This window comes from Oncorhynchus clarkii, chromosome 9, assembly GCF_045791955.1.
Source record: "Oncorhynchus clarkii lewisi isolate Uvic-CL-2024 chromosome 9, UVic_Ocla_1.0, whole genome shotgun sequence".
Lineage (NCBI taxonomy): Eukaryota > Metazoa > Chordata > Actinopteri > Salmoniformes > Salmonidae > Oncorhynchus > Oncorhynchus clarkii.
This window is the reverse complement of record NC_092155.1, coordinates 67,625,944-67,637,730: the sequence shown is the minus strand read 5'-3', so window position 1 is coordinate 67,637,730 and position 11,787 is coordinate 67,625,944. Positions and strand designations below refer to the sequence as shown.

The 11,787-nt window shown below is 41.0% G+C and overlaps 1 protein-coding gene across 1 annotated transcript in view; it reads left to right on the top strand.

Annotated features, from left to right (window-relative positions):
* Positions 1–2,217: 2,217 nt before the first annotated feature.
* The window catches only part of LOC139417369 (extended synaptotagmin-1-like), a 35,631-nt gene continuing 26,061 nt past the window's right edge, over positions 2,218–11,787 (top strand). Inside the window, exons 1-3 of the mRNA XM_071166639.1 lie at positions 2,218–2,997; positions 7,691–7,732; positions 10,795–10,929. Of these exons, the coding sequence (XP_071022740.1) occupies positions 2,656–2,997; positions 7,691–7,732; positions 10,795–10,929 (519 nt within the window). The 5' untranslated portion in view covers positions 2,218–2,655. The remainder of the gene's footprint in view (positions 2,998–7,690; positions 7,733–10,794; positions 10,930–11,787) is intronic.

Here is an 11,787-nt window from a genome sequence, read left to right as displayed (position 1 = left end):
CCACACGGTCAAGGTTAGGCTTGTACAGATCGGGAGGACCTCAGGAACGTTCCTGAGGTCGAATTGTGCTTCTCACCCTAACGGTTCCCCCACTGTCACCCAAAAGCACCTGCAATTTAGGGCCAGGCTTCATTATGGGCCTACTTTTTTCATGGTCGCTGAGCTCAGACCGAGCAAGCTACGGTCTAGCGGGGCATCTCGTTGAACTCGGCCTAGAGATTATGGTAATGCCATTGCAGGCTCTGAGTGTCTTTACGCACTGCACTTTGTCACTCCATCCTTGCTGTGTGTGTGTGTGTGTGTGTGTGTGTGTGTGTGTGTGTGTGTGTGTGTGTGTGAGAGAGAGAGCTTTTCTTTGACATCTGTTGGGAGAAATTACTGATTTACAGTTCAGTTCAGAAAGCACTGAGCTAGGTTGAAACACTTGCATTTTGGAGCTGCCTTACTCAAGAAAACCAAAAAATAGACCATGTTTGGGTGCGTCTTTATTAACTCAATGATATATATATACAGCGCCTTGCGAAAGTATTCGGCCCCCTTGAACTTTGCGACCTTTTGCCACATTTCAGGCTTCAAACATAAAGATATAAAACTGTATTTTTTTGTGAAGAATCAACAACAAGTGGGACACAATCATGAAGTGGAACGACATTTATTGGATATTTCAAACTTTTTTAACAAATCAAAAACTTAAAAATTGGGCGTGCAAAATTATTCAGTTAATACTTTGTAGCGCCACCTTTTGCTGCGATTACAGCTGTAAGTCGCTTGGGGTATGTCTCTATCAGTTTTGCACATCGAGAGACTGAAATTATTTCCCATTCCTCCTTGCAAAACAGCTCGAGCTCAGTGAGGTTGGATGGAGAGCATTTGTGAACAGCAGTTTTCAGTTCTTTCCACAGATTATCGATTGGATTCAGGTCTGGACTTTGACTTGGCCATTCTAACACCTGGATATGTTTATTTTTGAACCATTCTATTGTAGATTTTGCTTTATGTTTTGGATCATTGTCTTGTTGGAAGACAAATCTCCGTCCCAGTCTCAGGTCTTTTGCAGACTCCATCAGGTTTTCTTCCAGAATGGTCCTGTATTTGGCTCCATCCATCTTCCCATCAATTTTAACCATCTTCCCTGTCCCTGCTGAAGTAAAGCAGGCCCAAACCATGATGCTGCCACCACCATGTTTGACAGTGGGGATGGTGTGTTCAGCTGTGTTGCTTTTACGCCAAACATAACGTTTTGCATTGTTGCCAAAAAGTTCAATTTTGGTTTCATCTGACCAGAGCACCTTCTTCCACATGTTTGGTGTGTCTCCCAGGTGGCTTGTGGCAAACTTTAAACGACACTTTTTATGGATATCTTTAAGAAATGGCTTTCTTCTTGCCACTCTTCCATAAAGGCCAGATTTGTGCAATATACGACTGATTGTTGTCCTATGGACAGAGTCTCCCACCTCAGCTGTAGATCTCTGCAGTTCATCCAGAGTGATCATGGGCCTCTTGGCTGCATCTCTGATCAGTCTTCTCCTTGTATGAGCTGAAAGTTTAGAGGGACGGCCAGGTCTTGGTAGATTTGCAGTGGTCTGATACCCCTTCCATTTCAATATTATCGCTTGCACAGTGCTCCTTGGGATGTTTAAAGCTTGGGAAATCTTTTTGTATCCAAATCCGGCTTTAAACTTCTTCACAACAGTATCTCGGACCTGCCTGGTGTGTTCCTTGTTCTTCATGATGCTCTCTGCGCTTTTAATGGACCTCTGAGACTATCACAGTGCAGGTGCATTTATACGGAGACTTGATTACACACAGGTGGATGGTATTTATCATCATTAGTCATTTAGGTCAACATTGGATCATTCAGAGATCCTCACTGAACTTCTGGAGAGAGTTTGCTGCACTGAAAGTAAAGGGGCTGAATAATTTTGCACGCCCAATTTTTCAGTTTTTGATATGTTAAAAAAGTTTGAAATATCCAATAAATGTCGTTCCACTTCATGATTGTGTCCCACTTGTTGTTGATTCTTCACAAAAAAATACAGTTTTATATCTTTATGTTTGAAGCCTGAAATGTGACAAAAGGTCGCAAAGTTCAAGGGGGCCGAATACTTTCGCAAGGCACTGTATATTGTTTGCTAACTGATATGTGACAAGTATTAATGCCAAAATAACATGCAAAACAGGCAAGCAGTTTTTCTGCCCCACCTGCCCTGAATGGTGAGTTTGTACTTGCAGTGGAGGTTGCTAAATATTAGACTGGATGGTACGGTCAAATGTTCTCGCAACAAGTACATTTTAGGGTAAAAAAATCTGATGGATTTAAGGAGGGCTTTCACTTAGTTAACACGCCCTTACAAGTCTGACAAAAATTGGAATCCACTTGCTTCTGCCCGCTAGTGTTTGTCAGTGCGCGCGTGAAGAGCGGTTTATTTCCCTGGCGCTGTTTACCTATTCAATATGTATTTTTAGCTGAACATTTCTAGCAAAACTGTTTATTATCATTTCGTGTCAATAGTGTAAGGCATTGTCAATGGTTCGCAAGTTAAACTTTATTCCGTTGTCGTTTTATTTATTTGTGTAATGTTATTTAATTAAACAACAAGAAGACACTGAACGCGGAACTGCAGAGGTAGCGCCTCCACGGATAAGGATTTTGCGATGCCATCTGTGGATGGAAGTCCGAGTATGGGCACAGGTTCGGGGGCTGCGGACTCGGCATTGCCAGAAGAAATGCAGCCACCCAAACCTCCAGGGCAACATGCTGTAACCGTATTGTGGTCCTTTGGAAAGTTCCTGGCTACACTTTTACCAGTTTATCTGGCCGGATACTTCGGGTTCAGTATCAGCTTGGTTCTATTCGGTCTCATGGTCTACATCGGATGGAAACACAGCAGAAACGAGAAAGTAATGCGTCTGCGGTCAGCTATGTTCGTATTGGAGAATGAGAGAGCATACACCACTGCGAGGGCTTTTATGAGTAAACAGGAATTACCCCCATGGGTAAGTAACAATAAACATCATTATTGTATTCATATTTTCTCTATGGACTCTTCAGCCTACTAGTCTGTGAGCTGGTAATTAAAACCACCGTCTATAATATTTAAATTATTTTTCAAATAAATAAAATACAGCGGAATAATAAATACATTATTTGAAGAAAAAAGTCAGTCTTAAAATCCATCAATGTCATTACATCACATCCAAAAAGGTTTGTTTATGTTGTCAAAATAAATAAATAAATAAATATGTAAATGAATGAAGCAAAAAATGTGTCTGTGGTGACCAAAGTAACACAGTGACACAACTCAGTTGACAATAAGGACAGATATAATGGCAAGGGGATGAGCACAATGTCCTATTTGTTCACGATCTCTCTCTCTTTCATACCATTTCATAATTTGCACAGTGTACCGACATCCCAGTCTATGACTGACCAACCTTTTGTTAATACAGTATAAGGCTGTAATGTAATAAAATGCGGAACAAGTCAAGGGGTCTGAATACTTTCCCGAATGCACTGTATATTTCCTACCCCCCCACCACTCCCCCTCTTCTACATTCTTTAGTCTAGTCCATCCAGCCCTAGCTATATTTGGACATTCTTAATATGCAGAGTCTGAGGAGAATGAGTCAAAACTTTTCCTCACTATTTTAAGTCTCTCTGGATAAGTGCATCTGCTAAAATATAATACCACAGAGTTGTTACTGTATTTAAAATTAGCACACAGTTAACTTAACAGTGACCAAGTTCCTTGAAAAATCCACCCAAAACCAATCAATCCTTTAATATACTGTGTAAAATAATAGTAATAATTGAGAACACTATTTGTTGTGAACACATTTTTCATTTTGGCATTATAATAAGGTTGGTAGCAACATGGAAAATTGTTGTGGAAATCTGTTACAGCTCAAGTCGACTATAAAATCCACAATGCAATGCTCTCTCTATGGGCTGGATGGCTAGCTAGCTACAGTTGAAGTCGGAAGTTTACATAGACCTTAGCCAAATACATTTAAACTCAATTTTTTACAATTCCTGACATATAATCCCAGTAAAAATTCCCTGTCTTAGGTCAGTTAGGATCACCACTTTATTTTAAGAATGTGAAATGTCAGAATAATAGTAGAGAGAATGATTTATTTCAGCTTTTATTTCTTTCATCACATTCCCAGTGGGTCAGAAGTTTACATACACTCACTTTGATAGCATTGCCTTTAAATTGTATAACTTGGGTCAAATGTTTCGCGTAGCCTTCCACAAGCTTCCCATAATAAGTTGGATGAATTTTGGCCCATTCCTCCTGACAGAGCTGGTGTAACCGAGTCAGTTTTCTAGGCCTCCTTGCTCGCACACGCTTTTTCAGTTCTGCCCACACATTTTCAACACATTTTCTATGGGATTGAGGTCAGGGCTTTGTGATGGCCACTCCAATACCTTTCCTTTGTTGTCCTTAAGCCATTTTACCACAACTTTGGAAGTATGCTAGGGGTCATTGTCCATTTGGAAGAACCATTTTTGAAATTTTATTTCACCTTTGCGACCAAGCTTTAACTTCCTGACTGATGTCTTGAGACGTTGCTTCAATATATCCACATCATTTTCCTCCCTCATGATACCATCTATTTTGTGAAGTGCACCAGTAGCAAAGCACCCCCGCAACATAATGCTGCCACCCCCGCAACATGATGCTGCCACCCCATGCTTCACGGTTGGGATGGTGTTCTTCGGCTTGCAAGCCTCCCCCTTTTTCCTCCAAACATAACGATGGTCATTATGGCCAAACAGTTCTGTTTTTGTTTCATCAGACCAGAGGATATTTCTCCAAAAAGTATGATCTTTGTCCCCATGTGCAGTTGTGGCGGTTTTGGAGCAGTGGCTTCTTCCTTGCTAAGCGGCCTTTCAGGTTATGTCGATATAGGACTAATTTTACTGTGCATATAGATACTTTTGTACCTGTTCCCTCCAGCATCTTCACAGGGTCCCTTTGCTGTTGTTCTGGGATTGATTTGCACTTTTCGCACCAAAATACGTTAATCTCTAGGAGACAGAAGGCGTCTCCTTCCTGAGCAGTATGACGGCTGCGTGGTCCCATGGTGTTTATAATTGCGTACTATTGTTTGTACAGATGAACGTGGTACCTTCAGTTATTTGGAAATTGAAATTGAGGATGAATCAGACTTGTGGAGTTCTACAATTTTGGCGGATTTCTTTTGATTTTCCCATGATGTCAAACAGAGGCACTGAGTTTGAAGGTAAGCCTTGAAATACATTCACCGGTACACCTCCAATTGACTCAAATTATGTCAATTAGCCTATCAGAAGCTTCTAAAGCCATGACATCATTTTCTGGAATTTTCCAAGCTGTTTAAAGGCACAGTCAACTTAGTGTATGTCAACTTCTGACCCACTGGAATTGTGATACAGTGAAATAATCTGTCTCTAAACAGTTGTTGAAAAAATGTATTGTGTCATGCACAAAGTAGATGTCCTAACCGACTTGCCAAAACTATAGTTTGTTAACAAGAAATTTGTGGAGTGGTTGAAAAACAAGTTTTAATGACTCCAACCTAAGTGCATGTAAACTTCCGACTTCAACTGTAGATAGCTAGCTAGAAAAAGCTACACACAATAATCTCAGCTAATTAGCTGTAAAATCCCCTAAAAAAGACGGCACTATCAATTTCTACATTCTCACCATGTCTACATTCTACACCATGTTCAACCTGCAGATCAAAGTGCCTCACAGTGGAGTCTAACATTCGCAACGGCAGATATACTTTTGAGGAGATGGGGAAACGTTGCCCATGCTACGTCAATGGTGCGTGCGGTGCATTATGGGCGATCCTGGGGCAAGGAGTGCTCTCCTTCAAAGAGTGAATGGGAGTCTTTTGGGGGCTAGCTCAAAAACCCAACATTAGCACCAATTTCGTCAACAAGAAATACAATATTTACTAATCTTTTCTGAGATGTGCGATCATTTACTTGCTATCTGTGTCTGTAGTATCTGCTATCTGTAGTATTGTATAGCTTTGTAATCGTGACATTATGTACTTCGAGGAAAATAAACATGTATGCTGACTGAGTCACTATTAGCTTAGCAACCGTATGACAACAGCATGACAACGTTAACGTGATTGGTCGACAGTCTTCTGGGTGGGGCGTTATATGTTCCCTGATTCATTGAATTCCTATCTTATTTCTATAATATCTCTGACAACGGCACCATGCAATGCACCCTGGACTAAAGAGGCGGACAAATAGGAAAAATGTGCAATACCCTCCGTTAAATTAAACATTTCTCGAGGTAGGAATATTTCAAAAATATGATCAATGGTTCATTGAAGAGAAGACATCCTCCCGTGTAATGACATCGGCCAGTATTGATATCTGACATGTATGATAGACGTTTTCAAGATCCAAAAGTCATATGCCTATCAACTTCCAGTGTAAACTTCCAGTGTAGTGAGAGAGACATTATCACGGTGCTACGTCATACCGGCCAGATTTCTGCCTGCTTGAACACCAATAACTCAGATACACATGAGAACATGAAATGACCCAGGGAATCTATAGAACATCACTCAGAGATGTACAAAAACAATGTAACATTCAAAAATGGTTGAACCTTTCCTTTAATTATTTGGACCAAGAGAGAGTGTTTCCACTCGTGCCACCGTCATTTTCGGCATTTCTATGTGTGTGCGCTCCCCATTTCCTGTTTCAGTTCGGAGGTTCCTTAGAAATTGAGGGTGGTACTCATAGAGATCCTATTAAATTTGTTTTCTAATTCCTAGTTCTATGGTTGTGCTACTGTTGACCTTTTAGATGGCAGAAGCTTGGTGACTCATAGACATCAATCAGAGGGAGAGGGGGAACAAGGAGGACCATATCAGGAAAGAGAGAAAATATGATAATTGCTTTCTTAATCATGGGACAATTTCAACATTCTTCAACACCCACAGGACACTCACATTGTCACCACAATCTCTGTAGTTTTGTCAACAGCATATCACAGGTTATTTTGCAGGCACACACACACACGCGCACACACACATGATTATGATCTGCAGGTCTTATGACTGTGGTTTGGGTTTGGAGGAAAGATTGAGGGCCTGCTGTGGTGTGTCATCATTATGTTTTGAAACATGGAAAATGGCCAGAAACACACATCTTAATTTTACTGTTGGGTCATTCCATGTCATTTCAGCAAGCCATGACACCCACCATCTCAGAAATCATTTCTATAGTTAGATACAGATAAGATAAGCATTCAGAAGTATTATTTTGTTTAAATATAATTTGATCTCGGAGAAAGTAAGATAATTGATTGCACCCAAAAAAGTTTGGTCCAAATCGGATGTTAGGTACTGTATTTATTAAATATTATATGAATCCTATAAATTGAAATGGGCAATTTGGGTGCAAACAATTAGGTTGACTTCTGAAAGATTAAATTACATTTCAGAATGCTAATATTATCTATTTCTGAAATCTAAAGGATTTAGATGAGATTGTGGGTGTCAAACCTCTTTCGGGTTCTTTTTGAGGTGGAACGGCCCTGTCTCGAGTCGATCCTTTGCCATTTCACGACCTCCCTACATTCCTACCCAGGTTACACTCTTTTGCTATGTATTTTCTTTAAGGCGGTTAAAAGTTCAAATCTAACCAATACTTTTCCCACTTTCTCTACAGGTCAACTTCCCTGACGTGGAGAAGGTTGAGTGGATGAATCAGGCATGTAATGTAGTACACACACAAACATATATATATATATATATATATATATACGTATATATATACACGCAAACACACATACTGAGCTGGTGTGCCGATGGAGAAGCTTTGTGCTGCCTGAATGTGGTAGTTGTGTTTGTTTGTCCATCGTTGCCCTGGGTTGCTGTGTGTGTGTGTGTGCATCCTGCCTCTGTGAGCGCTCCACCTCCTCCATCAGTACCCATCATCCTCTGTTATAATTAAGAGTCGGGGGAGGGTAAAGCTTCCACCAGATCACATCACACACTAGAGGTCGACCAATTCTGATTTTTCAACACCGATACCGATTATTGGAGGGCCAAAAAAGTCAATATCGAATAATCGGCCGATTTAAAAAATGATAATGTAATAATGACAATTACAACAATACTGAATGAACACTTATTTTAACTTAAAATAATACATCAATAAAATCAATTTAGCCTCAAGTAAATAATGAAACGTGTTCAATTTGGTTTTAAATAATGCAAAAACAAAGTGTTGGAGAAGAAAGTAAAAGTACAATATGTGCCATGTAAGAAAGCTAACGTTTAAGTTCCTTGCTCAGAACATGAGAACATATGAAAGCTGGTGGTTCCTTTAAAAATGAGTCTTCAATATTCCCAGGTAAGAAGTTTTAGGTTGTAGCTATTATAGGACTATTTCCCTCTATACCATTTGTATTTCATTAACCTTTGACTATTGGATGTTCTTATAGGCACTTTAGTATTGCCAGTGTAACAGTATAGCTTCCGTCCCTCTCCTCGCTCCTCCCTGGGCTTGAACCAGCAACACAACGACAATTAGCGCGCGCTAACTAGCTAGCCATTTCACTTCGGTTACACAAGCCTCATCTCGGGAGTTGATAGGCTTGAAGTCATAAACAGCGCAATGCTTGATGCACAACGAAGAGCTGCTGGCAAAACGCACGAAAGTGCTGTTTGAATGAATGTTTACGCGTCTGCTTCTGCCTACCACCGCTCAGTCAGATACTTAGATACTTGTATGCCCAGTCAGATTATATGCAACGCAGGACATGCTAGATAATATCTAGTAATATCATCAACCATGTGTAGTTAACTAGTGATTATGATTGATTGTTTTTTACAAGATAAGTTTAATGCTAGCTAGCAACTTACCTTGGCCTACTGCATTCCTGTAAGTGAACTGTAAGGTTGCAAGATTGGATCCCCCGAGCTGACAAGGTGAAAATCTGTCGTTCTGCCCCTGAACAAGGCAGTTAATCAAAGCACAGATTGTAGGAGGAGGGATCTAAAGGGCTCATCATTCACAAGAACCAACCCGACTGCTTCTCCTCAAGGCTCTCTGCCTGCCTGCCACCCATCACGTGCTCTGACTGCATGCGTAGGCTATCCAGCCTCAATACTCAGGCTGGCTGGCTCTGTCTGGCTGGCTGGTTCTGTCTGGCTGGCTGCAACAACAACAGACCCTGGTCTGTTTCCCCATCTAACTTCATTAAGATGACACAGCCCAAATGTTATTCAATAATGATTTGTCAACAGTTTTTCAGTGCGTAGTCTCTCATTGACAGACTGTCTGCATATGGAGTATCTCTTGGCAGTGCACAGGATTTCCTGGATTCCATCCGGGATTAGTGAGCTAGCACGTAATATCATATCACAATCCTCGTGCCTGTTTCCCCAAATGGCACCCCATTTCTTATTTAGTGCACTACTTTTGACCAGGGCTTATAGGGCTCTGGTCAAAAGTAGTGCCCTGTATAGGGAGTAGGGTGCCATTTGGTACGCAACCATGACCAGCCCCAGACAAGCAGACAGGGTCGAGGGGAAGGTCAGGGGTTATGGGAATGGCTGGGCAGAGAGATGAGAAGTACTATCAGCCTTAAACCTCACAGACTGATTCAGAAAATAGCACCTTTTAAAGTGATGACAAGCTTTGATTGGACGGACCTTGCACTTTATTCGATGTGTAAACAACTGCATGGCAGTGTGATTGAAGAATATGACAAACAGCGCTGACATACACACATTATCCATCAAATTTAGCCTACAGCTGATAAATGTAGTCATTTAAAAGTCATTGAAAAACCAAGAACGCACTATCTATGTGCATATACAGTACTGTGCAGAAGTTTTAGGCAGGCGTGAAAAAATGCTGTAAAATAAAAAAAAATAGACATGTTAATAGTTTATATTTATCAATTAACAAAATGCAAAGTGAGTGAACAGAAGAAAAATCTACATCAAATCAATATTTGGTGTGACCACCCTGCCTAAAACATTTGCACAGTACTGTATTTGTTGACATGTCTAATACTAGGAAATGACTATAAGTCTAAATGACTATAGATCTAAAATCTACTGAATTATTACTGAATTATTAATTGCTGTAACTAGCTAGTAGTGACAGTCTGTCCTTTGTTTCTCTCTTGTCAGAGCTGGCCTTTCAGGCTTGTGTTTCTGTCATGAGAAGAGTATCTCGACCAGATATGTGTTTGTGGTTTCCTGTAGTGTAGGTGGCTATGTGATCAGGGGAGGAGAGATCCTGCTCTAAGGTTGCCACATGTTCCACCGTCAGGTCCTCTTGCTGCGTTAGCAGATGTAGTCAGTTATAAGTGTTTGAGGGTTTTGGTTGTGCAATACAGTAGTCAGGCATGTGCTGTTTTATAGAACCTATTACACGTGTCTTGAGTAGCCCAATTCTTTCAGTAGGACCACATCTTCAAATGTGATTATACACCATAAATATGAAAGAATTTTGCCTTAGCATATGACCTAATTACATTTGCCAAGCAGCCTAATTCAGATCACTTATGTTAGATACATTTTACATTGACTATTCAAGGACATCGCCCAGCACAGTGTTTTGTCTACAAGCGCTGCAGTCCTTGAAAAATGTCCTTGAATCATGACCAGATGATGACATGATCTGATGTATATTTAGTAGGTTGTAAATACACAGTGAAAATCATAACTACTTCTCTCTATCTCTCTGTGCCTCTCTCTGTCTCTCTCTCGGTCTCTCGGTCTCTCGGTTTCTCGCTCCCCCTCTGTGTCCTGCAGATCCTGCAGCAGGCGTGGCCATTCGTGGGTCAGTATCTGGAGAAGTTGCTGGTCGAGACCATTACTCCAGCCATACGTGCATCCAACACCCACCTGCAGAGCCTCAGCTTCACCACAGTCAACCTTGGGGAGAAGGTACTAACTAGAGCCCTGGCCTGTATAACATCATGTCATTACTGTATAGTAGGTCCCAGGGTACTAACTAGAGCCCTGGCCTGTATAACATCATGTCATTACTGTATAGTAGGTCCCAGGGTACTAACTAGAGCCCTGGCCTGTATAACATCATGTCATTACTGTATAGTAGGACCCACTGTACTAACTAGAGCCCTGGCCTGTATAACATCATGTCATTACTGTATAGTAGGACCCAGGGTACTAACGAGAGCCCTGGCCTGTATAACATCATGTCATTACTATATAGTAGGACCCAGGGTACTAACTAGAGCCCTGGCCTGTGTAACATCATGTCATTACTGTATAGTAGGACCCAGGGTACTAACTAGAGCCCTGGCCTGTATAACATCATGCCATTACTGTATAGTAGGACCCAGGGTACTAACTAGAGCCCTGGCCTGTATAACATAATGTAATTATTGTATAGTAGGACCCAGGATACTAACTAGAGCCCTGGCCTGTATAACATCATGCCATTACTGTATAGTAGGACCCAGGGTACTAACTAGAGCCCTGGCCTGTATAACATCATGTCATTACTGTATAGTAGGACCCAGGGTACTAACTAGAGCCCTGGCCTGTATAACATCATGTCATTACTGTATAGTAGGACCCAGGGTACTAACTAGAGCCCTAGCCTGTATAACATCATGTCATTACTGTATAGTAGTAGCAGCCATTTATAGTAGCCATTTATAGAAAGCCATTTATATAAATTTGTAGTAGCCATTTATAGAAATGTAAATAAATATGTGGCTCTGGTATGCCCTGTCGTTATACTCATGAAGATGGACAGGTTCATTCTAACACTAATAA